We start from the raw sequence: 27,061 nt of genomic DNA, 5'->3' as shown, positions 1-27,061 counted from the left end.
GTTGTATAATATACAACAAGGAGCTCTCTATATTATTGTGTGTGTGAGTGAGTGTGTGTGCGTGCGTGCGTGCGTGCGCGTGTGTGTGTATGTGTGCGTGCGTTTGTGTGTGCATGTGTGTGTGTGTGTGTGTGTGTGCGTGCCAGCTAGTTCGGTTGGTGGGTACACTTATGCCAGATAATATTGGGTCTGTTGCCAACGGGCTTGGCTGCTTGAAGGTGTATTGTTGTACCTACCACCTTTGTTGGTTTCAGGATTCATATACTTTCTATTTGAAGTACATCAAGTATACATACTTGTTAACCATGGACTGCTTCTGGCTAGATTAACTCTAGTGTAATCAATGGTGCTAGTGAAGCTTATACCAGATCCACTCTGATTTAGCCACCCACACTAGTAGCAAGTACCTTCGCAAGTACCTTCGCTGGGGGCAGGGGCAAATGCAGTTGGATCCCGGGACGGATACCCTGATGCCGTCAATCCTTCTGCACCTTGTCCTCACCCACTTACTGAGGTGTGGCGATCCCATAAAAGGAATCATTTCCAGTCCACCCTAGTCTGGGGATTTCAGGGGGTGTCGGCCATTGGGCGGTTCAATAGCCAATTGAGTCATCTTTCCAAGATTCCTTTTGATTATATTTCCCCTCTCCCGGGGAGACCCACGTGACCAACCTTGGCAGTGAACAAGCACAGTGTGTGTGTGTGTACGCGTGCGCGCGCGCGCGTTGATATGTGTCTCTGTCTACTCACACTGCTCTGGTGTTCCGACAGTGCCTTCACTGAAGATCCAGAGTATGATGTGTGACCTTGCTGCACCGGTCTGTTGCCAAGATGATAGTACGAAGAGCTTGTATCAGCGTAAACTGCTGCGCCACTCGATCCACTGGCGGAGGATGCCGTTGGCGTGTTACCATACTGCGACTGGTACAGATTACTGCTAATCGCTGCCGGCGGTAAGGGAGGTTGCCACGGCTGCTGCTGTTGTGGCGGCTGCTGTTGTGGCGGCTGCTGCTGTTGTGGCGGCTGCTGCTGTTGTGACGGTTGATGTTGTTGCGGCTGCTGCTGTTGTTGCGGCTGCTGCTGCTGCTGTATCATTACCATCGAGAATGCAGTGGAGAGCACATCATCACGAATATCACGAAGAAATCACATTATACATTGCCAGCCCTCGTCACTGACATGTGCACGGCAAAAGAGCGCAGTGATTCAGAAACCCCGAAAAGGGAAATGATCTGCACTTACACAAGAGTGCTGCTACTGTAGCGCAGTATTGCAAACACGCAAACATGCTTAGCCAAAGTGTCTATTGGCAAACATCTACAAATTTTGGTCAATCTACCCAGCACATCAGTCCAAGTCACAAAGTCTTTAACACTGAAAGACAGAATCAATGCAATATCTGTTCATATGCATTTAGCACCTAATGGGTAGGGCACTGTCCTGTCAAGACTATAGTTTAGGGAATTCCCTGAACGTGTATGACCCTCGAGTCTCTTTTCGACCTTATCACTCAAATCCAAGGAATAAAAACGTCATCCACAGTAATATTACTGGTAGTAGTATGGCTAGTTATACTTAAGTCCAAACGGCTTTCACCCTGAAGGTCGGCCATGCCCGGAAATTTGGTGAATAACTGTTAGTTTGCGTATGCAACAAAGAGACCGTTCTACTTAAGTTGTTGAGTTGAGGTAACAATAATAAGAATAAGAATAACAGCTGGTATGTACCCCATGGGTGAGATCTGCCATGGGCTAACGCATCTGTCGGTAAAAGAGTTAGAGAAATATAAACGAGAAATACATGGGTTGCTATCGCTGTCGGGTGCCTTTCGCGCTGCTACGTTCCGCTGTGTTGTGTGTCAGGGGTGCTCGGCCGGCCCGTCACCGTCCAGTTCACATGCTTCGTGAGTTGGCGATGGTGGAGGGTCGGGTTCCCCTGCCGTGATTGGTGCTGCACCGAGCTTGTTTTGTGTGAAAGTATAACTATTATTATTATTATTATTATTATTGTTCAAACAGTAGTTTGGAGGCGGTGGGAAAACAGTTTCGTAATAAGTATTCGCATGCAACGACGCAAATCCACACAATTCAGTAGACACTTCTTTTCTATCAAACGTTTTCTTTCCCTTCTCTTCAGGATAGTACAGGGAATGTTGGAAATTTGGAAAAACACATAACTATAATTATAGAAAAATAGAGAAAAAGTCAACACTTCAACATAGGCGATAAAATGACTAAAGTGTGAAAAAAAACTTGAAAACAAAAGCAGCAAGTTGTAGACAAACACGTTGAACACATCAAGAAGCACTTGTCACACTTTCACGGGGTCATTTGTCGGGAAGTGCTAATTGTCGTGAGTTGTATAGTGATGATGTCTTTTCGGTTTTAACTCGTGGAAGGTCTAAGTTACATCTTGCTGTGTTAGAAGCTCTGTATATTCGTAAACTAGATCCAGAACTATGTGTACAGAAGGAGAATGTGTTATCGTTGCAGTTGTTTGGTGTCACACCTCGTGAAAGTGTGACAAGTGCTTCTTGATGTGTTCAACGTGTTTGTCTACAACTTGCTGCTTTTGTTTTCGAGTTTTTTTTCACACTTTAGTCATTTTATCGCCTATGTTGAAGTGTTGACTTTTTCTCTATTTTTCTATATAGTTATGTGTTTTTCCAAATTTCCAACATTCCCTGTACTATCCTGAAGAGAAGGGAAAGAAAACGTTTGATAGAAAAGAAGTGTCTACTGAATTGTGTGGATTTGCGTCGTTGCATGCGAATACTTATTACGAAATTATTATTGTTATTATTATTATTTGAAACTCGGGTATTGAGCCAATAATAAAAGTGGAAAGGAAAAGGACATATGGAAACGAGTTAAGAGTAACTCTCCACCACTGTAGCTAGATACTATATACAGTCAGAAAGTGCAACAACTAGGCACAAATCTGACAGTACTGAGATATTCGACGTCCTGACACCTAGCTTCAACACATTTCCGTAGCGCTAACCGACAGCCTTCCAACTTGGAAGGTTCAAGGTTATTGAAAGACCAAAGAGGGGACGGCAATTATTGCACACATGATGAGCCGTCACGAACCATATGGCGAAACGTACGTCGTGTGAAACAACTTGTTTTGTAGTCAACTAGTCCATCACAATGTCATGCATGAGGAGTACTGTAGGAGTTTAGATTTCGGCTTGTACAATTTGTTCTCGCAAAGCTTCCCCCTTCTTAACTTATCTTTGATATTTTTGACTCACCCAAGTTGGGTGGTGTGCTGCTTTGCTGCTTCGAATTGTAGTTAGACCGCTTTGTCAAATCGCCGACTGGTCTCGTCATCGTCCAGTGACAATCGACATTCTTTGTTCCGTTGGGACTGTAGCTTGTGCTCGTTTTCGTTGCGCTTGCCTTCCCCTCTTTGGTCTTTCCATAACCTTGAACCTTCCAAGTTGGAAGGCTGTCGGTTAGCGCTACGGAAATGTGTTGAAGCTAGGTGTCAGGACATCGAATGTCTCAGTACTCTGTCAGTTTTGTGCCTAGTTGTTGCACTTTCTGACTGTATATAGTATCTAGCTACAGTGGTGGAGAGTTACTCTTAACTCGTTTCCATATGTCCTTTTCCTTTCTACTATTATTATTATTACTATTATTATTTTCACTAGTTAGAGGGAAAGAGACAAACGGGAAAAGTCTGAAGAAAAAATTGACTGTCACCACCAGGACTCGAACCAGGGACCCTCGCTTGTAGCTAGCGATGCTCTAACCACTGAGCTATGGTGTAGTCGTCATCCCAGCAGAGACTGTTCAACATTTTCTTCAGACTTCGTATTATTATTATTATTATTATTATACTTCAAAGTATTACAAAATAATTGAGAGGCTTTGAATCGTTTTTATCAAAATCTAAATATTTGCCGGGTTGGAAGGTGGGAATCAAAAAATAAATAAAATAAATGGCATACAGTCAACTTGGCTTATAACGGCTGCGGATATAACGACAATTCCCGAATAACGACAGAATTTCCATGCCCAGAGCAAAGTCCCATCCAACTGTAATACATAATAATGAGACTTCGGGTGTAACGACATTTTGCAAATACGGACACTTTTTTGACGCCCGCCGAGTGTCATTATAAGCAAAGTTGACTGTACACACCCTCTCCATTCTGTTATTCCAGGGAAACCTTCTTCAATTCCACCATGAGCCTAGCCATGAGGAACAAAATACTAGGTACAGAATATTTTTTACCAAAAAGATATTCGAGTAAGTGCAGATATTTTTAGCATGATAAGCTAGTACATTGATTCACAATGCCGAAATACCTTCCGTTTCGGCAATGGAAACTTTCATTTGAGTCGAGGTACCCTAAGGTCAAGAAGAGACTCAAGGGCCATAAACGTTCAGGGAAACTCCCTAAGCTATAATCTAGACGGGTAATTGTCAAACTTAGAAGTTGCGACTTCGGCGGTAATAGTCATTAAGTTGATTGTTCCAACTAGGAGCGTGTGTTCCTAGTTGGAACAATCAACTTCATGGGTAATTGTCAGTTCAACAAACAGCCTTGATCCAGCATTGGATTGTTCAAACTGTTGCAAAAGAAGGATCCACAAGCGAAATTCGAACCCAGCACCCCTGTCCTTCCGGGAAAGTCAGGGCTCACCACGACCATACAGAATTCAAAAAGGGTCGACCACCATTTTGAAAAAAATGGCGAAGGTGATTGGTCAAATCCAAATAACCGTTATTGACGCTTTGTACGGTCGTGGTGAGACCTGACAGTGGCCTACCGATTAGGCTACCGGGGATCACACACACCCTTGGGTCCTTCTTGCTACAAAACTCACTGGTGTTGTCATTGAGCCACGACCAGTGATATCTTTAGCGGACTGTGTGAAAGCACCAGCAGAAGTGCCACCGGTCCCAAAGATGCCAAGCAGAACTTGAATGGCGCTAACTATTTCCCGGAAAGTCCGTTGCTGCTGTTGCCGCTGATGGCGTTGCTGGGGCGCTGGCTGTGGCTGCTCTTGGGGTTGCTCCCGCAATACATGTGATGCTTGCGAGCCCAAGAGACTGGAACCGGTAGACGTGGTGATTGGACTTGGGACTAGCGACGCTTGCGACTGCGCTGGCGGATCACCAGACTGCGGCGGCGGACTCTACAAGGAACGGAAAGATCGCCAACAACTGAATTCAACACAATAAATATAAATAACGTATTTCTCGCCAGCCGAGCGTAGCGAGGTAGATGAGAATTGATTTCCCGCGAAACAATTTGTTGTTGTTGTTGTTGTTGTTGTTGTTGTTGTTGTTGTTGTTGTTTGGCCTTATTTAAAGTGGAGTTCCAAAACAGGCCTAAACCTAATGACAATGGTCCCACTGATAATAAGAGAAAAGAAAAATATATAAAAATAAGCGGACAAACAGAACCGAGAAGAAGATAGTTAGATCACTAATATGAGCACGGCAGCAGGGGACAAGAAGTCACAAGCACGGCAACTGGGAAGAAAGGAGTGACTGAGTGAGAGAGAGAGAGAGAGAGAGAGAGAGAGAGATAGATAGAGAGAGAGAGAGAGAGAGAGAGAGAGAGAGAGAGAGAGAGAGAGAGAGAGAGAGAGGTAGTGAAGCAGATGAGTTCATCCTAGTTGACGGTACTAATTTCAGTTGCAAATATGGCATCTGGTGTGTTCTTTATTGTCGTTTCTTTTCCTGATTTCTTCAGTCAGTTTTGAGTCTCACCAGTGTCCCTGCCTTCCCACCCTTCATTTCTGTGCATCTCATTATTGTTTTTCATCGCTTTTTGCCGTGATGTGCTTGCTATGCCTACATGATGCCTAATTGCCATTGGGGATATACACCCGATTTTTTCCCTCACTACTGCGTCCGTCGGCGCTTGCACGCCTATTCTATCTGAGACACTCTGTTCTCAGTCCTTGCTTTCATGCCTCACTTGTTATCCGGTTCGCATCTGGCTGCGGCCAACTACCCTTCGCTTTGTGTATTGTCGTTACTGCTGTCTATGTCCCCATGTGTGCCAGTATATGTGAAGCGAGAAGGTATTGTTCTCGCAGCTTGTTATCAGATGTGAACTTAGTGTTATTTTCTACTGTATCACCCAATGCTTTGTGTTTGCACTCAGTATATTGTTTAGCACCATGTCTGACTGCTATTATGCAATAAAATTCTTTATAATAAGCTGAGACTCTCCCTTCCTCCTGTACTCCCAATCGAACTCTCCACTTCCACCGAAACTGGGTGACTGCGCTCTACTAGATGGGAATTTGTATGCACAATGTCACTAAAAGCGCCGTTTCGCTCATATAAAAGCTCGGATGCCCGCGATTGGCCCATATGTTGTAGTCTTTTGGATGCTGAGTCGACTGGTCTTGGTCCGGAATGGCTGCGATGCAGCGTTCGGCTCTTATTCCCAATTGAACGCGGGTGAATAAACGGTCATGTTCTCATGCATACACCAGTCACCTGGTAACCGTGCCAACAGGCTACAACTAAGCCTGTTTGGGCGCTTTCCTGTCGCTCGAGTTGAACATTTGAAACTTTGAGTTGAATTTTGGTGTGAAAATCGTAGCCTGCAGGCACGTTGACCAGGCGACTGGTGTACGAACGAGTACGTGACCGCTTACTCAGCCATGTTCGATTGGGAATACTGAGGGCTGAACGCAGCATCGCAGCCTTTCCAGACCAAAACCATTCGACTCCGCATCCAAAAGACTACAACATATGGGCCAATCGCGGTCATCTGTGCTTTTGTAAGAGCAAAGTGGCACTTTTAGTGACATTGTGCATAAATATTCTCTCAGGTACAAGATGGCCATTTTGCATGCAAATCCCCATCTAGTAGAGTGTAGTCACCCAGTTTCAGTGGAAGTGGTGAGTTTGATTGGGAATAAAGAAGGAAGAGAGCGTCTCAGCTTCCTTGGACCAAGACAATGCGACTCAGCACCCTGAAGACTATAAAATTAATAGAGAGAATTTGATTTAACACAAGCATCTGCATGCTGCACTCACACAACGAGCAACCAGTTTTGGGAATAGGAGGGTTTGTCAATTGCTTTGCCAGGCTCCGGGTGAGTGATAACTTAAAGCTGTGCGAATGTGTGTGTATGGCAGCTGGGCAGGGCCCTGCTACGGAGGCTGAGTGAGCCGTATGGAGGCAGCCGGGCAGGGCCCGGCTGCGGAGACTGAGTGAGCCGTATTGAGAGGCTGGGTGAGCCAAGGCTGAGTGAGCCATCTGAGTGTGGGAGGCTGAATGAGCCATATGAGGAGCCTGGTAAGCAAGGTTGACTTCCCTCCGTGTATTTACAGAGTTTCGCCGGTAGACGGCATCGGTGTAGTTATTGTAGACCGGTATGATAATGGATACGGACAGGAGAGAACTAGAACAGGAAACAGGATGATGACAATAGTGGAGTGGGTGGGTGGGTTGAGAAAGAAATCCACTGCCAATGCGGACACAGCAAGAACTGAAATCAGGAACAGTGAACTTCGAAGGACAATGAGCGCGTGAGAGTTTGTTGGGAACAGAGCATGCGCCTTCTGTGTTACCCCTTTGGTGCCCGACTGAATTTTAGATTTTTCGTAGTTTTGGCTCAATGTTTTGGAAAGCCTATATCTCCGCAACCGTTTAGATGATGTAGAGACAAAAATATGTATTCTGAATGGCAAGACACAACAAAATCTGATTTTTGAATTTTCAAGTCAGAAAAATCTACACTTAGGGTCAGGGTACTGAGCTGGTCCAAGAACATCTTGGTCGCCAACACCACTCAGCACGCCGAATCCACTACCTCGTCCACGACCTCCGCCACGCGCGCCATGGCGCCACGCACGCCACGATCAGCTGTTCCATCAGCTGGCTCAGCTTGACCAGCGCCGCGAGAAATTCTTCCGCGCAGCATGAGCGGAGCACGTCCACGAACTGGCTGCGCTCGCCCTCGCCCTACAGCTTCTTGAAGCTCATCATTGGAAAATGTGTCCTCATCTGAAGAGCTGCCGTTCTCAATAAATTCACAGAAAACCAAATCATCGTTGAGTCGGTCTTCCTCATCTGATGACAGCAGGTTTCCGTCAGAGAAAAGAGCGTCAGATTATTCACCATCGTCGTCTTCTGATTCCTCTTCTACAGGGGCATCATCGGCCTCCAGCTCTTCAAACAACTCAAGCGCTCCCGCAGCATCCATGACGGAGGTCAACTGTAGTAGCCATGAACTGTGCTAATCGAAAAGTCAGAAAACGAAGCGAAACAGCAACGTTTTGTTCGTGTCGCGCAACGCGTGCGCAGGCTGCCATGCTCGATTGACTTCCGCTGATCTACGCGATCACGTTGATCACGACTCGACCTTTTCAAATGCAACCCCCTACTTTCTCTGTTGCAGCACTGAAGGGTTTCTGTACAAAAAATCAGGCACCTGCGATGTACGTGAGCAGCTCTGTGCTCGATTTTAGTATGCACTGTCAGCATAGGTCGAAATCGACCTACCGGCACCTAAGGGTTAACATATTTTTCGTGCGTGCCCAAAAATCATTTTAGGGTATACTTTCCCTTTAAATCCAATGTTGTCCGGCCATCTCTGCGTCAATTACATTCTTTATTGCACTTATAAAATTTCTTTCTTCACGCTGACTCTTCAATGCCCACGTTGGCAAACATTTTGAATAATGGACGCGGATGGCGAGCCAAGGATTAATTCATAGAAAGGAAAAAGGAAGTACAATTTACGCTATAATGTCCACTAACAATGTTATCGCATGAGCTGATTGTTAAGTAACGGGTAAAAATAGAAGGAGAAAGGGTGGGGGTTGACGTACAACCAGGTTTCGACTTATAACCGGGAACTATCAGTATCTTACAAAAAATGACCTGCACTGCATGCACGAGTGTACCATGTGTACACATTTGTGCCTGTTTACTTGCCTTTTTCAAGGATTGGGAAGTTATACCCTCCAGTAAAGAATGTTTACATGATTTGTTGATGTGTTACTAGCAGGGAGTGCTTTGTAGTGCTTCGATGGGTGAAAACTTTAAAAAGCAGAATTGAGATCTCCAGATACGGGGGTCGACCTATAACCGGGGTCGACTTACAACCGGTAAAATTCGGTACTTCCTTGGTCCTTTTTATTTTTCTACAAATTTTGCAATAACTATATACAGGACAGAACAAGGACAATCAAGGCTTGTTTGCTGCGACTTCAAGTTTCATGCTATCCGAGGTTGACGCACCTTGGGGTGTCCATTGTTAGGGTAGCACAGCTAAGGTAAGAGTGCTCTACCACGGAAAGTGGGAGCTAATACACCGGAGGGTGTACCCAGTGTGCTGACAGTGCAACACCGCGGGGCAATAACTATAATTATACATAACTTCCCAGCAACATGCCACAAGGAGAAGGAAGTAAAAAGAACCCTGATGCACATACCCAAACCCATATCTAGGACAAACACCTAGAAACTGTATACATTCAGTTTACCTGTGATGCTACTCCACTTTCTGCTGTAGCGCTGTTGTTGTTAAGGCCCAGCGGAATATCGCCAAAACCCAGAATGCTGGAAGCCTGTAAAAAGCAATGGAAAACCCGGATTATATAGTCATTATGGATCACAGGTTAATTTTTAAACATTTCGTCGCCCGTACACATTTCAGATGTGCGTTTCACAGTCACACTTTGACTCGCATTCACTCACCGATGATTGCGATTGCTTGCGATCCACGTCACTGTCTGCTCTCTGGTACACGTTGGCAGCCCGTACTTCACGTTTCAACGCCTCCCACATTTCATCAGCCTCCTGGTATTCGTCCAGCGGGTAGTCTTGTTCCGTGTTGAGAAGAAATTCTAAATCTACTGCATTCAGTGAATCCTGCATCACGTGACCAAACAACAAATGAGGCAGAGTACAGCAAGGATATGACAATAAAGTACAGAGTACAGAGTACAGGGAGTACAGAGTACAGAGTACAGGGAGTACAGAGTACAGAGTACCAGAGAGTATGGCAAGGGTACAGGCAAACCACGTATAGGATATTACCCAAGTACGAGGGTGTTACCTCCCGAATATCATCCCGACTGCGTAGCAGGAGGGATGATATGAGGGTACGGTAACACCCGAGTACGCGGGTTAATATCCTACTTATCCCAGGTACATCTACGCATTTTGGGGATCGACGCAACTGCGTTCTGAATACAATTACCAAGGTACAGCTATACCAAAAACAAAATGCTGCCTTTCTTTTCAATCCAGTCAAGGTTTGAGAGCGATGGAGCTCGGGAGACAAGTTGCATTTTAGTAGTTGGACGAGAGAATTGACGAAGATTGCACTGTTATGATACATAGTCATTTGGTTCGAAGTAAGGGCCATACTTCAAGTCACGGCGAGATACAACGTCATTATGGATGCTGGTGCTGACTTCCTTGTCATTGGATCGGCGTGGAACTAATTACTTTCAACGGTTTGGGATCCTTGCTGAACACTGTCCGTGCAGGCAGTAACCACATTGTACATATCGTCGGACATTGGCACCAGTGAGTAAAGTGCATTTCGTTGTATCAAGACTCTTGGTTGTGTCACTATCGGCCACTATGCAATCAGAAGACCGTTGATCTTGTTATAATTATTATAGGCATAGATGTACTGGATTTGTAGCAGCATCTACGTTTTAGATTGTTCTTGTGGTAAATTACTAATCGTACTGGATACAATATCATGATAATCACTGCGGGTCGCATCTTGCATCCATATCTTATCGACATCACACATGGATTGCTGCGCTCTTCTTCTTTCACACTGTTGAATATTCTGTACAAGATTTTTCCTCTCACTTTCACGTCGTGTACTTTTCGTGTTGTTTCGGTATCTCTCCTTGCAATTAGTAATTTTCACTCGGATGGTGATACTTTGTGTAGTTTTCGAGTTCACAAAGAGTGAATGAGAACTGATGCACCTCGAAGTCTCCTTTGTGCCGTAGTGTTGAGTTGAATAGTGATTGGAGTTCGTTGTTTGTTTGTGTGGAATCTGGTTTTGGACGTAGTCGCGGAGGTAAGTTCTCTCCGTTCACTTTTACTGTACCGACGGTGCACTCTGCATTGGCATGCTCCCACCCTCTCACAGTTCTGTGTAGTGCATTTTGTCGCTGGGTTCTGATCGAAAGGACTCCAGTGGCAAGATGCATTGCATCGAATCGAGAGGGGGTGGGGGCATGCCAATGCAGGGTGCACCGTAGTAGGTACGGTAAAAGTGAACCAAGTTAATAATGAATATCATCCCTCGCGGGATTGTATTGGCTATTATTTCCCGGTCAGCAAGGCTCCTGATTGGCTGAAACAGGCCTATAGTACCGTACCATGGGATAACGTGTATTTTTTTAATTATTATTATTATTATTATTTATTCATATTTTACTAGGGCAGTCCCCACAGACCTATGGTCTTCTTACAGGGTGCCCTAGCCACGTGAAGATAGCGGAGCGAAATGCAGCAGGTAGGGATATGGTGCGAATCGCGTATCACTGTATATTGACTAGAACAGCAGCACCATCAGGACTGATAGAATGACCTGTACACATTTCAGATGTACGTTGCATGGTCGCACTTTGACATGCATTCACTCACCGATGCTTGCGATGGCAGGCCTGTATCTGCTGTCGCCGATAGATCAGCTGCTCTCATCTGAGCCACTGCGGTCAACACAAGAGAAGCACCACCAGTACTTGTACTTGGTAATGTAATTTCACAATTTGCAGACAGTCAGCTTGTGCACACCAGCATGCCAGCAGCATTCCTACGTCCAAATTCACGTTGTCAAAATCATATTCCACCACAACCCTGGACAACAGCAGCATACATCAAACTGCCTTACTTCCTGTGCTGCCCGGATCAGACTGTGCTGTGTCGCCGGAGTAGAGAGTGCCAGTGGCACCCATTTCCGGTAGCATGTCGTCACCAAACATCTGAACAGAAGACCAGCAGTAAAACACACCCAGTTAGTGAGACCAAGCTGTGTAAATGTGTCAAGGTCTCGCAAAGGTGAGAAAGACAGAACGGAGAAGACAACTGATTCAATATATTGATCCCGGACGAGAAGCGATTGCCTCCATGGAAGCGAGTTCCCCAACGCTGTACAAGCCTGTATATACATGTTTATACTGTAGTTCCGCACTTGAATTGAATGAGTGCTCGAAATCAAAATGGGTACACTTTTGCAAACGGTACCTGCAATTATCACGCCACATTCACATTATACAAGGACCTTCCTTGATATTCCAACACTAACTGTCTTATACAGGGTCTGATCCAGAGATCTCTGCAGGGGGTTGCAGTTTATCTAAAGCTGAATAGCTGATACATGTATAGTACATGCATATGGATTCCAGTAGGAGATTTGTAAATTTAGGGGGTTCCGCTGAACCCCCGGAACCCCCTGGACCCGTCCCTGTTATAGCCTTCAGCACTTTACCTGGGTGAGTTGCTCCTTTTTCTTTTTCTCATGAGCTGCTTTGTGTTGCGCTCTTTCCTTCAGTGGCTTTGAAAACGTTTGCTTGTCGATGTCTGCTCTCTGGTTCACTTTGGCAGCCTGTATCTGCGGCTCTTTACGTTCCAGGTCGTTTAATAATTCAGTCACTTCTTCGCTATCCAGCCAGTCTTGATCCATAATTTCAAAACCTGCTGCATTCAGTGAAGCCTGCATCACGTGACCAAACAACAAGTGAGGCAGAGTCCAGCAAGGGTGATGACAATAAAGTACAGAGTACAGAGTACAGAGAGTATGGTAAGGGTAAAGGTGAACCAACGTGTATCACTGGACTGGGTTCGACTTATTAAAATATGCGCTTCACTTCAAAACGTTTAAAAGCATTCATACAAATGAGCACCAGTACAGTTTAAATCAACCAAGAGACGGTAGATAGACTGTATCGTTTCTTGGCCTGACCGTCTAGTTTTCATCGCTGCTGGTGTCTCCGGGCGCATCTGCAAATGTGTCTCCCTGCAAAACGTCGACATTTTTCTCATCTCCTCCAAGCTATGCTGCTCTTGCTTGATTTTTTCACTCCATAGGCACGATTTAGACGATCGCTTTCACCTCTTCCTCGTCCTTCATGCAGTCAGACGCGCGGCCATTTCTTCACCTGAATACAGAGGTTCTCAGCCCCAGACCGAACTCATGAAGGTCAGGCATGTCTGCATCCTCACTCTCACAAGGAGTTACGTCTTCGGGGTGGCTTGCACCACCTACTATTGGTCGCCAAATCATTTGAAATAGCACTGACACTATTGCTTCCACGCACTCCTTTTGACCTAGCTGCATGCTATGACGTTGCGGAGGGTGTGGCGCGGCCGCATGACGTCATGGCAAAGCCCCGGAAACTCACTTTTTCAAACTGAAATATCTCGAGAACGCTTTGTCGGAGAAGCGTGGGACCAACACCATTCAACTCAGCGCCCGAAACTCTACCGACCCTGAAATTTAAATTTTTCACCGGACTTCCCCTCTAAGTAAAACTTCGTTGCGTTTGTAGTGTTCTTGTCATCATAATTCTTTCAGCACTAGATATACATGTCAGTGATGTATCCCCTACAAAGGGTAGCCGAGGTGTCGGCCATTGTTCTGACAGGCCTTTGAACCTCTGAAAAGCATTGAGTCCTTCGAAAAAATCGGCGAAGCAGGACCGTTTGTCGACAGGATGTCACCAGAACACAACCCCAGGCGCGCGCACATGACACCAAAGTGCGAAACTGAGAAACAGTTTGAAGGACCGCGTGGCTCGAAGAAGTGATCAGAAGCCGGCCAGCGCTCAGCCACCGCTGTACCAGCACGAGTCGACAGTGCGTATCCGCACACAGCCAAAATCAATGCACTTGTGTTTGCAGTGCAGGGGGAATCAAAAGTGTTAGACATTCAGGTTGCCGGTCCGCCGGCGCAATGTCCTGATCTCAACGTCGACGACTTGCCATTCTTCCACAGCCTGTAGTCTGTGGACAGACGTGTCACTCGTGACGAAGTAAACCAAAAAGGAACTTCTTCAGGCTGTGGAAACGTGCTGGCACGAGCACACCGCTGCGAAGTTGAGGAGCATTTGGTTTGGCCTCCTTGGGTCCAATTTTTGAATTTTTGAATTTTTTCTATGCTGTGACGTAGCACTTTCAAGCCCTATTCAAACCCAGCACCCCTGTCTTTCCGGGACAGGGGTGCCACCGTGGAGGTCGTCAGGCTCACAGTTCGAGTGAAGAACTTGGCAATCTCCACGATCGAATCGAGTCTTGGCAACTTGTAAAGGCTGCAGAACAAAAGCTGGCAGCGCTGGAGGCGAAAGTCAGTGAGGATGCAGATTCGATGTCATTGAGAGAGCGAGCCGTCATCAGATTCAGACCAAGAGTGAAGCTGGATTGTGTTGAAACGAGCTATGTGACATCTGTAAATAAATATTATATCATATGCTGCTTTGTTATCCACTTTTGCAAAGCATGTTTGTAGCCGTAGGATGATTCGGACTGAACTGTAAAAATGCAACAAAGTTTTGCTTAACGGAGGAAGTAAAAACCCAGCGTGTATCACTGTATACTTCGCTGAAAACATGAAGAGCACAGCAAATTCATGTCGGGGCAACCTGTGGGAGCAAACACGAAGAGTCCGTATGAGGCGTAATCTGTGCATTTCCCTGGGAAAAAAAACATGAAGAGCCCCGCGAATCCATTTCGGGCGCATTCTGAAAATTCCAAGAATGCGCAAGCATTCCTGCGCAAACTGCAGATTGCTTCCGCATTGTGGGAAATCTCAGATTGCGCAAATTCTCTGCAAGCTGCAGCAAGCTGTTTCGGCCATAAAGGCCTCAAAGGAGGCACCACAGACATTAAGATAGCTCGTCGCTCTAGCGCCAGAGTGCTCTACCCACGAAAGGTACCAGGCAATGCGTATGGCAGCAGCACTACGGCAGCCTGTGTGTGTGTGTGTGTGTGTGTGTGTGTGAAATTTTCACGGAGAGGAAGCAGATTTGTTAGCTCCTGGTTTTCTCTTTGTTGGCCTCCACGGGGCGGCCTTGGCCTTCTGGTCAGGGTCGTCCCTGGGTATTGAGTGGCAGTAGGCTTTTCATGCCGTGCAGCCGGTTTCGCTCGCGCGGAAGGACATTCAGTGAGCTGACGACCAGGGCGGGTAATTATTTGTTGCCGTCACCGTCTTCTTGCGTCCTTTCCGCATCCTCCGCAGTGGCGTGGCGAGCCCTCGGATCGATCCCCAGCCTGAAACAATGCAGTGGCGTTCGGCAAAGCACGTGGATTCCTGGATGAGAAAGGAAACAGGTCACACTCGCAGCAATTTATTCCTGCGCGGTGTATCGCTGGAATTGTGGATTTGTCGTGTTGTTTGGACCTGAGTGGCCAGTTGTCGTGCGGCGATGGTGTAGTGATGTTAGCTTGCCGTGCACACTCCTCGTCGTTTCGTGAAAGTTCGTCTTGTGGAGCCCTTGTGGGACGTTCGGTGCCCACCCTCCAGTTCAAGATTGTGCTTTCCTGGTTTATGAAGGCCGAAGCAGTACGCGTACAGACGTTGAACAGAACATCATGTTCCTTTTTCAGTCGTTGCATGTTATACTTATAGTGGACCTACAGCAGACTGTTCATCTGGTTTGTGATATTTCTTTCCTCTGTTTGTGCGTCCTTTTCCATCAATATGGCAGCTTGTTTCGATTTTCTTTTTTTTCAATTCATTTTGCTGTACTTCCTGTTTTGTTTTGCGCCACTGCCCCTCACCTTGCGCTCAGTTCTCTGAGTGGAGGGCGGCGTGACCCCACGGGGTAGCTGATTGATAGTAGTAGTAGTAGTAGTGTGTGTGTGTGTGTGTGTGTGTGTGTGTGTGTAAATGTGTGTCTGTGTGTCTGTGTGTGTGTGTATCTGTGTGTGTCTGTCTGTCTGTATCTGTTTACTCACACTATTCTGTTGTCCAGAGATTGCCTTCACCGAAGATCCAGAGTAAGATGTGCGACCTTGCTGCACAGGTCTGCTGCCAGGGCGAGCGAACGGTGATCTCATATCAGAGTATACTGCTGCGCCACTCGGTCCACTGAGGGAGGATGCTGTTGGCGTGTTACCATATTGTGACTGGTGTAGACTGCTGCCAGTCTTTGCTGGCGGTAGAGGAGGTTGTTGCGGCTGCTGCTGTTGTTGCAGCATCCCTGCCTTCCAGGAACCAGTGAACCCATCGGTCTGCTTCAAGGAGATCACATCATAAAGAACATAGCAAAGAAATTAAAGAACACATTGCCATCCCTCGTCAATGACATGGCGAAAGAGCACAGTGATTCAGAGACCCGAAAAGGGAAAAGATTTTCACTTGCACAAGAGTACTGCTACTGTAGCCCAGTATTCCAAACACACAAGCATGCCTAGCCAAATTCTGCATTGGCACACATCTACAATTTCTGCTGAATCCAACCTGCACAAGCCTGCATATGGAATCAATGCAAGATTGTTTATATGCACATATGCACATTTATCACTCTTCTATATCGACCTCCAACATATATTGACCTTTGATAACTACCCACACTCATTAGTGATCACACCATCAACAGTATCAAATTCAAATATATTTTCTTTGACTCATAGCAGACTCAGCGGAGGACGTTCAGGTTGGTTGCAACCAACCTGAACGTCCTCCGCTGAGGATTTATTTTTTCTTTAACTCAATAAATACCACCGCACTTTTCCATGTAGCACTGCACAAGGAGTATTTTATAAACAGTATTTATTCGCCTTTAATAGTCGTTTCTCAAAAATGCGAAGACTCCACTGTAGTCATCCACTATATCCATACATCTTCACAACACTCTCCAAACAGCCTCTGGGCTACTGCAGACAAAACAGAGATTATATAAGTAACAAATACAAACATTTTGGCCAAAACAAATGTTTGTATATTTGGTCACGTATATATACTAGTAATCTCTGTATGGTCTGCAGTAACTACTTTCCTGCAGATGGGCCTTGCCCAAAAAATCAAATAATTTTAATATCTCTTTTTCTTTTAGTGATTGGTGTAGCCCAGAGACCGTTTGGAGAGTGTTGTGAAGATGTTTAATAGTGGCATTTCATAAACAGTATTTATTGGCTTTGAAATGCTCTGCCCTTTGAAATGAAGTCTTGTAATAGGTCTTCTGCATTTAACGTCCATCTTGCCTGCCTTCTTAATGACGGGCCAGAATGTTCCCGGTTAAAACAGCTCCTTTTTGAAAATGTTTTCAATGGATGATGTGTCGCTTTGTTTTGCTTTAATCGGTGCTTTTCTCCGATGTCATGCAGTCGCTTTTATTTCTTGTGTACTTGCATACTGGTAGTAGTTTAGTCCCACAATCTGCGATAAAATGATCAGCTGTAGCACCTACTCCACTTTTATGTTTACGTATCTATGCCATTCGGATCTTGCCAAGTTGTACATTGTACTGAAGTACTATTGAGATACCGAATTCAAATAAATCAATACCAAAAATATGAGGTCTATCTCGATGTCTAGGAAACGACTTATCAGCGATATTCCCACCAAGGGCCTTAGCACAGTTTAAAGCCAGCTCAGTCGTAATTTTACTACTCTTGAAGACGCGTCGAGGGCCTTGGATTAGTTTACTGCCCGCTGAATATGCTCTTAACATGTGAGTACAAATTCCTGTATGCATTATAGTACGGCGCAGATAATGAATTCTGCATGAAATGTACGGTGTACTACAAAAAGCCACGCACTTCAGAAATGTGTACGGGTTTTGCCTCCCGTACTTTTTCATCTGTACGACTTTACTTTGTCTAGAGAATGAAGCTCGCAGTAACAGCCCAGCATTTCATTTGCCTCTATACTCCTTTTAGTAGTCCTCAGATGGTACTGAGTCACTAGAAGAAAATAATCATACCACACCAATTCTCTCTGCACACAAAACACAAAACTACCCAACAATTACAAGCATAAACAAGCACAATGCAAGTGGGATAATACACGTACAGTGAACTTTGCTTATAGCGACACTCGGCGGGGCATCAGAAAAGTGTCCTTACTCGCGAATTGTCGTTATGCCCAAAGTCCCATTATATGTATCACAGTTGGATGGGACTTTGCTCTGGGCATGGAAATTTCTGTCGTTATTCGCGAATTGTCGTTATATCCGCAGTCGTTATTAGCGAAGTTGACTGTATCCTCGTTCTAAAATAGTTGGTGCATGGCAAGGTGGGCCTTGTGGCTTGTTTGTGCCATTCAGGTTACCCCTCGGGCCTACAGGCCTAAGGCTAACCTGTCGGGCACTAACAAACCCTAAGGCCCTCCCTGCAATGCACTAACCTATATTAATAATAGCATGGCTAGTTGTACTAAAGTCAAAACTGTTTTCAACCCGAATGTTGTACATTTCGCTGCGCTTGTGGCTCTTCGCCGACCCTGAGATGAAGAGTCTCGTGCTCTACATAACTGCATTACGACGAGCGAAACTCAAAATCAAACCGAGAAAGTGCCATCTCTTGCTTGCAGGTTCCATTGATAGTTGCACAGTTTTGCGGGGCTCCCGACTGGTGTTAACTGTTAACCCTCCTGGCCTACTAGTCATGTGTTCAACAGTTGTGGCCCCGTACACTTTGTGTTTTGTTGTCGCCTTTTTAGGTTGCTTCACATTTAAATTCCCAAATCTTTCTCAGCAGTCTTCTTCCGTTTTTTATATAACTTCAATTTTGCTTGCTTCCATCAACAGGAGTGGATGTCTTTTTTTCGGTGGGGGATAGTGTTGTACATGAGGCTGTGCTTGTAGCTCTTTGTTGTACACGTGGCTGCGCGTGTAGCTCTTTGTTGTACATGCTGCTGCGTTTGCGTCTCTTTGTCGTACATGCTGCTGAACCGTGGTACACGCTGCTGCGCTGTCTTCGAATGATCTGTACATGCGGCTGCACCGTCTTCTGCCCCCTCCGCATGCACTCTTTCTCGTCTTGTCCCCGTTGTATACGCATTTGCTTGTCTTGTCTCCGTTGTATTCGTCCGGTTTCCGTCTTGTCTCCGTCGTCTTTGATCGTCTGCCGTCTTTGTCTCCCTTTTCAGTTCAGGACTGGTTGTATTACGCACAGGCACCATTTTCACTTCCACCGCCCCACTTTTCCTCGCGTCTTCACAATATATTCCTTTGTCTTGTCTCGTCTCAGTGTCAGTTGTCTCGTCGTCTCTTGAACACAAGAAGAGAAAACTCGCTCTATAAACAAAAGTAACTTGGCCTTTTGTTGTGAGGCGCGATCTCATTGAGGAGAATACTTAGTCCCATAAGCTAGACGTATAAGCATCGCCCAAGTTGACGACATGAACAACGGACATGCCTGAAAATTTGTTGAATAATTGTTAGTTTGCGTATGCAGCGAAGAGACAGTATTTTAAAGGGGATGTTTCCGTAATCTCGTGCATATAAGACCATGGTCTTTATTATAATCGAGAGGTCTGCATTTTTGTTTTGATTTCAAGACCATGGTCATATAATTATGCGAGAGACAAACATCGCATCGACACAAACATGTGCAACAGTGAAAGTACGCATATCAATGCCAGTACAATGGAATTGTTCAGGAGGTCGCACGTGTCACTGACATGCACTCTCGTTTTGTGTTACATGTAGCTGTGACTTTCGTTAGGGTTCACACATTTAGGTCACAGGCTTTGTCTTCACCTTCTTTCGCGCCTGCTGATGGAGTTGTTGGCATGCAAGTGTTATAAGCTAGACGTTTTCACTGCAGTAGTGAGTTGGCTAGAGTAGGCTTTAGTGCTTACGAGTTCGGTGAAAGGTTTCAAGCAATTGCGGCTTGGAGCCAGAGTTTTCTAACAGAGTTCTCTTGGTAGTCGCGAGTTGGTCCTTTGTGTGGTTTGGGTGTGTGCCGAGGTAGGAGCACGCCTCTACAGAACATATTGGTAGCAGAGGATGGTTAATTAAGTCGAGTCGACCTCGTAAGTATTGAACGTTCCACCTAAGCGCGGCTATGGAGTCTCCAGTCGAAGAGGACAAGGAGAAAGACAGCCAAGCCGCGGAGGACGGGACCGCCAGCACCGAGGAAGCAAACCATTGAGAAGAACCAGCGGCAGTAGAGAACAAGCGCGAGAAGCTTAGCAAGCTGCTTAGAGAAAAGATGGTGGCTAAAAAACACTTCACCAACGCGCGGCGGACACTTCTCGTGCGCTCCATGAATGGCGGAGTGCGAGGAGAGCAAGCTAACGACGAGCTAGCCGAGCTAAGCTCACATTATGACAACGCCACCAGTGCTATCATGAACCTCGTCAGTCTGTACAGCTCAACCAACGAAGAGAAGCGTATGGAAGTAACGCTGCGGGAAGCGGAATTGCTCGAGGAACAATTCACCACCGCAACCGAGAGCATTTTGGAGGACGTACGTGGGCAGGTACGTAGTTACGCGGAGGAAACTGACTACCTGGGCGTCTCACAGCGGCCCCACCCAGTCCAGGCTCGACGCAAACTAGCTTCGGAGGTCGGGTACGGGTACAGCGGACCTGCCGCAAGCACTATGCCCAGTTGGGCTGGAGCCCGGAGCTACCTGCACGCGCACGGCAGAAGTTCAGTTGAGACCTCGGAGTCTACTGCTGCACGTGGTCTAGCGTACGACTACGGCTACCATGGCTACACGTACGAGCCGACGAGCCGGTCAGCCGGCGTAGAGCAAGCAACAGTTGCAGACCAGCACCGGGGAACGGAGTACGGTCTTGCTGAAGTCAGCGAAAACAAGTACAAGTACAAGGCGGTCAGCGAAAGCGGACCGAAAGTCACCATGGGCACGGATGAGTTGCGACCAGAGACGCCGTTGGTTCACAGAGCGCACACTCCGTCTAAGACCCAGGTCAGCGCGAGCAGAGCGGTAAGCGGCTCGCCTTTGTCCGCGGCTGCGGCGCAGGTTGGAGGGAGCGGCGCGCCAGCTGCTGCCGCTTTAGAGTCTGGCGCCACCGGGCACTTGGACAGCGCGAACAGAGCGACAAGCGGTCCGCCTTTGTCCGCAGCTGTTCCCCAGATGAGCGCGAGCAGCGCACCACATGCGTCAGATCCAGAGTCTGCACCAGTGCCTGCAACGCTATTCAGCGCAACAGGCAGGCCGCCTGGATCCGAGCCTGCAACGCTATTCAGCGCAACCGGCAGGCCGCCTGGATCCGAGCCTGCAACGCTATTTAGCGCAATTGGCAGGCCGCCTGGATCCGGGCCTGTGCACGCGTCGGAAATTCAGACCAGCGCGGACAGCGCACAACCTGTGACCTCTGCGCTAGCTGCAGGATCAGCGCCTTGGGGATTGATCAGCGCAAACAGCGCGAACGGCACTGGAGCGATCAGCATGACCAGCAACCTACCTGTGTCACCGGCTGAAACGTTAGCACTCCAGATTGCCAGCGCCAACAGCACAAACAGAATGAGGCCAGAGATGCCTGCATCCCAGCAGACAGTCAGCGGAAGCAGCGCAATCGACAGACTGCCTGGATCATCCGTACCTGCAACGCTATTCAGCGCAATCGGCAGGCCGCCTGGATCCGCTTCTGCCACGCTATTCCAGCAATCCGTTGACACCCGTCACACCACTACTCAGTCGCCAGTAATTACATCTGCATCTCGGCAGTGGGCTGGCGCCAGTGGTGTGGTCGGCGTGCACACTGTGCCAGCAGCAAGTCTGTGAAGCCCGCCTGCTCCACAGGCCATGGGTTTGCAACCAGCAGGGTCGACTGCCGCACCAGTACCGGTGCCATCATTAGCACCAGGCCAAACGCGGCATCAGCAGTCATCGGACGAGATATTCCGGCGGCTGAAACCCATACAAATTCCAACGTTCACAGGCAACAAGAGAGCCTATCGTGCCTGGAGAGCAGCCTTCATGGCTTGTGTTTGGCAGACAAGCTCAAGTCCGGAGGTGAAGCTGCTGCACCTGAAGCAGTATTTAGGTGGAGAGGCATTGGTCGCCATCGAGAGCCTAGGCTACTCGGCCCATGCCTACGAAGCTGCCGTAAACCGTTTAGACAGGAAATTTGGTGGCGAGCAGAGGCAGACAAACCTCCAATTTGAGGAAGTAGAGTCGTTCCCCGCCCTCCGGACAGGCCGGCCTGGAGACCTGCAGAGATTCGCCGATTTGCTGGATGTGCTGATAGTGAACATGGCGGATGCAGGCACGGAATATGAGCTGGGCGATGGTCTTCTGTTCCGACAGCTGCAAAACAAGCTGCCCATGCCCATGCTGACCCAGTTTAACCGTTGGCGTCACAACAACACGAAACCCAGCAGTGTACAAACGCTATTGGAATGGGTGACTCTCGAGGCAGAATTCGCTACTGGAGCAGCGGAGATGGCCCACGGAGTCAGTTCTGCGGATGGTCATCATGCAGCGGCGCTGCCGACTAAACCAGGCCCTGCAAGAAGTCGACCAGCGTTCGGTGGCAGTTCCGGAGCCCACGCGTCATCATTCCTGGTCTCTGGTCAGAGCGCTGCCAAAATCCAGTGTGCAGTATGTGATGCGCCCCATCACACATGGAGTTGTGATATCTTCAAGAGCGAGTCGCCCAGCAGGCGGTGGGAAACAGCAAAGAAGAAAGGCCTCTGCTATAGGTGCCTTGGCACTGGACATCGAGGGACATCCTGTACCAGAAACAGGAAATGCGGTGTCAGTGGCTGCAGTCAGACACATCACCAGCTGCTTCATGATCGTCAACCGCAGCAGAAACGGAACCTGCCTGAAGCAGCCATGAGCAGTGATGTAGCATCGTCAAGCGCTCCCACAGCTTCGATCAGCACAAGAGGGGCAACAACACCTGCAATAGAGCCAGCCTCTATTAATTGCTCGATCCAAGCATGCAACATCACGGAAGGGGAACCGGATCTGGGAGAAGATCGGCCACGTGGAGTACCTTCGGTCTCGTTACGCATCCTCCCGGTGTCGCTTGTGCATGAAGGAGAATGGATACAGGTTAACGCTATGTTGGACGATTGCAGCACTACCATCTACATAACCACTGCAGCTGCCGGGCAGTTGAGGGTGGCAGGAAGACCGCAGCAGGCATCAGTTTCTCTTCTGAGCGGGTTGACAGAAACATTCGTCACGACGCCGGTCAACATTACAGTGGAAAGCGCTGACGGAACATTCCAGTCCAAATTAACGGCGCTAACTATTGAAAGCATCGCAAGCAACTTGAAGGCTGTTGACTGGGCGAATGCGGCAGCGCAATGGGACCACCTGCGAGATGTTCCCTTCACGGCTCTCACCGAGGAATCAGTGGACCTTCTAATTGGCAGTGATCATAGTGAATTGCATTCTTGCTGGGAGGAAGTCAATGGTAAGCCGGGAGAACCGCTAGCTCGCAGAACGCCATAAGGTTGGACATGTATCGGAGCAGTATTAAACAATGATGATCGACCAACCCGCGCCAACAGCACCTACTGTAGCGTACAGCTGAACCGGCAACGGGAAGTTGATCAAGGCGGTATCAGCCCTGAGCCCTCCTGGCACATGAAGGACCGCAGTGTGAAGCCTGAAGTTGAGCAGTCAATGCGGCAACTCGACGGGGCTGGGAACGAGATTCACCTTCAATGGAATGGCCAGAAATCAAAACTGCCCGACAATTACAGCATGGTATTCAGCGACTGCGTAGAGCCGGGCCCTAGGCTGCAGCGAGAGATACTGGAAGTGCTGCTCGGATTCCGGCGCAACTCGGTAACCATCGTTTGTGATATTCGGGAGATGTACCTTCAGATTCGAAATCACTCCGAGGACCAACCGTACTTGCGTTTCTTGTGGCGACCACCGGAGAGAAATACTCAACCAGACGTTCTTCATCCCGACACGCCACGAGGGCACTAACGTTGGGAAGAATTACGGCAGTCTTTCCTGGTCCAGATGGACATGTACGAGTGGCTAAGGTGCTTGTGGGCGGCAAGGAGAAGACACGCCCTATCACGCGACTATGTCCGCTTGGCTTGTGCTAAAGCCCCTGGTGTCACATTGGCTAGGTGACAACAACCAGCCGGAGGCGTTTGTGAAACTGATTTCATGGAAAGTTTGATTCACTATTTCTTGAATGTGTTCACATTGTTCATTTGCTGTATTTCTTCAACAGCTTTTCGGAATAATGCTTTTGTCGCATTGGAAATTTGTTTGTTGAGTTGCGATATGCTTTTCGATGTTACTTTTCAACATATCGGGAAGGGGAGAATGTTCAGGAGGTCGCACGTGTCACTGACATGCACTCTCCTTTTGTGTTACATGTAGCGGTGACTTTCGTTAGGGTTCACACATTTAAGTCACAGGCTTTGTCTTCACCTTCCTTCGCGCCTGCTGATGGAGTTGTTGGCATGCAAGTGTTATAAGCTAGACGTTTTCACTGCAGTAGTGAGTTGGCTAGAGTAGGCTTTAGTGCTTACGAGTTCGGTGAAAGGTTTCAAGCAATTGCGGCTTGGAGCCAGAGTTTTCTAACAGAGTTCTCTTGGTAGTCGCGAGCTGGTCCTTTGTGTGGTTTGGGTGTGTGCCGAGGTAGGAGCACGCCTCTACAGAACAGGAATTTTGATGAACCACGTGTGGTTCTATGATTTTCATTCACTTATATGTGCAGGTTCTTATAAGCGAGAGTGCTATTATATTCGAAAATAAGAACATGTCCTTAAATGCATGAGATTACGGTAAGCCTAAAATCAAATTTACACCAGCTGCAGTCTTCAGGGTGCCGAGTCGAATGGTAAGGGGTACGATGGGCCATTTCCTGGCGCCAATGTTGCAAAAGAAGGATCCACGGGCGGAATAGGGCTTGAAAGTGATGACGTCGAAACGGTCGGGGAGTAGTAAGTTCACATCAGATTTCTACTTTTGGATCCTGTGAAGTGGAACTTTTCTATTACCTCAGTGTGTGGGTGCATAGCAATCCTCTCATGTCGTATGCAGGTGTGACTTTTCTTCGTCACCAATTGTCATCCGACGCCCATTAGACAACCCAGTCAATTTTACAGGCTATATCCCCTTTGATATAGCCTGGATGCATGGATGCAGTGAATGGGATTTTCGGTCGTTGACCACTTCCTGGTGAGCTGATCTACTCACCTCCAACCGCTTTATGAGCTGCATCTGCGCCTTGATCCTTGAAGGGTGGTGGTGTTCCTACGGATGTGGAAAGCCCGGCTTCCAGCCGAGTCTCAAGCGCACCGTGACATTTAAAAAAAGAATATCCCCTTGCTGTGAGTATGACCGCTTGTAGCCATACAAGAACTCGATCCATGTGGGTCCTATTTTTGAATTTTTGAAATTGTTTCTATGCTGTGACGTAGCACTTTCAAGCCCTATTCGAACCCAGCACCCCTGTCTTTCCGGGACAGGGGTGCCACCGTGGAGGTCGTCAGGCTCACAGTTCCAGTGAAGAACTTGGCGATCTCCACTATCAAATCGTGTCTTGGCAACTTGTAAAGGCTGCGGAACAAAAGCTGGCAGCGCTGGAGGCGAAAGTCAGTGAGGATGCAGACTCAATGTCATTGAGAGAGCGAGTCGTCATCAGATTCAGACCAAGAGTGAAGCTGGACTGCTTTGAAACGAGCTATGTGACATCTGTAAATAAATAATTATTATATCATATGCTGCTTTGTTATCCACTTTTGCAAAGCATGTTTGTAGCCGTAGGATGATTCGGACTGAACTGTAAAAATGCAACAAAGTTTTGCATAACGGAGGAAGTAAAAACCCAGCGTGTATCACTGTATACTTCGCTGAAAACATGAAGAGCACAGCAAATTCATGTCGGGGCAACCTGTGGGAGCAAAACGAAGAGTCCGTATGAGGCGTAATCTGTGCATTTCCCTGGAAAAAAAACATGAAGAGCCCCGCGAATCCATTTCGGGCGCATTCTGAAAATTCCAAGAATGCGCAAGCATTCCAGCGCAAACTGCAGATTGCTTCCGCATTGTGGGAAATCTCAGATTGCGCAAATTCTCTGCAAGCTGCAGCAAGCTGTTTCGGCCATAAAGGCCTCAAAGGAGGCACCACAGACATAAAGATAGCTCGTCGCTCTAGCGCCAGAGTGCTCTACCCACGAAAGGTACCAAGCAATGCGTATGGCAGCAGCACTACGGCAGCCTGTGTCTGTGTGTGTGTGTGTGTGTGTGAAATTTTCGCGGAGAGGAAGCGGATTTGTTAGCTCCTGGTTTTCTCTTTGTTGGCCTCCTCCACGGGGCGGCCTTGGCCTTCTGGTCAGGGTCGTCCCTGGGTATTGAGTGGCAGTAGGCTTTTCATGCCGTGCAGCCGGTTTCGCTCGCGCGGAAGGACATTCAGTGAGCTGACGACCAGGGCGGGTAATTATTTGTTGCCGTCACCGTCTTCTTGCGTCCTTTCCGCATCCTCCGCAGGGCCGTGGCGAGCCCTCGGATCGATCCCCAGCCTGAAACAATGCAGTGGCGTTCGGCAAAGCACGTGGATTCCTGGATGAGAAAGGAAACAGGTCACACTCGCAGCAATTTATTCCTGCTCGGTGTATCGCTGGAATTGTGGATTTGTCGTGTTGTTTGGACCTGAGTGGCCAGTTGTCGTGCGACGATGGTGTAGTGATGTTAGCTTGCCGTGCACACTCCTCGTCGTTTCGTGAAAGTTCGTCTTGTGGAGCCCTTGTGGGACGTTCGGTGCCCACCCTCCAGTTCAAGATTGTGCTTTCCTGGTTTATGAAGGCCGAAGCAGTACGCGTACAGACGTTGAACAGAACATCATGTTCCTTTTTCAGTCGTTGCATGTTATACTTATAGTGGACCTACAGCAGACTGTTCATCTGGTTTGTGATATTTCTTTCCTCTGTTTGTGCGTCCTTTTCCATCAATATGGCAGCTTGTTTTGATTTTCTTTTTTTTCAATTCATTTTGCTGTACTTCCTGTTTTGTTTTGCGCCACTGCCCCTCACCTTGCGCTCAGTTCTCTGAGTGGAGGGCGGCGTGACCCCACGGGGTAGCTGATTGATAGTAGTAGTAGTAGTAGTGTGTGCGTGTGTGTGTGTGTGTGTGTGTGTGTGTGTGTGTGTGTAAATGTGTGTCTGTGTGTCTGTGTGTGTGTATCTGTGTGTGT

The 27,061-nt window shown here is 47.5% G+C and overlaps 1 protein-coding gene across 7 annotated transcripts in view; it reads right to left on the bottom strand.

Annotated features, from left to right (window-relative positions):
• Positions 1-27,061, bottom strand: part of LOC135814854 (mushroom body large-type Kenyon cell-specific protein 1-like) — a 72,775-nt gene that overhangs the window by 9,301 nt on the left and 36,413 nt on the right. For 6 of the 7 annotated variants that reach the window (XM_065328049.1, XM_065328063.1, XM_065328086.1 and 3 more), the window contains exons 8-15: positions 15,923-16,201; positions 12,459-12,683; positions 11,862-11,952; positions 11,615-11,679; positions 9,692-9,865; positions 9,478-9,561; positions 4,842-5,153; positions 751-1,086 (exon numbers count right to left, since the gene is read on the bottom strand). In XM_065328049.1, the coding sequence (XP_065184121.1) occupies positions 751-1,086; positions 4,842-5,153; positions 9,478-9,561; positions 9,692-9,865; positions 11,615-11,679; positions 11,862-11,952; positions 12,459-12,683; positions 15,923-16,201 (1,566 nt within the window). The remainder of the gene's footprint in view (positions 1-750; positions 1,087-4,841; positions 5,154-9,477; positions 9,562-9,691; positions 9,866-11,614; positions 11,680-11,861; positions 11,953-12,458; positions 12,684-15,922; positions 16,202-27,061) is intronic. The other variant, XM_065328071.1, reaches the window with a different exon arrangement.

This window comes from Sycon ciliatum, chromosome 1 (assembly GCF_964019385.1).
Source record: "Sycon ciliatum chromosome 1, ocSycCili1.1, whole genome shotgun sequence".
Taxonomy (NCBI): domain Eukaryota; kingdom Metazoa; phylum Porifera; class Calcarea; order Leucosolenida; family Sycettidae; genus Sycon; species Sycon ciliatum.
This window is presented reverse-complemented; position numbering and strand designations above follow the sequence as displayed.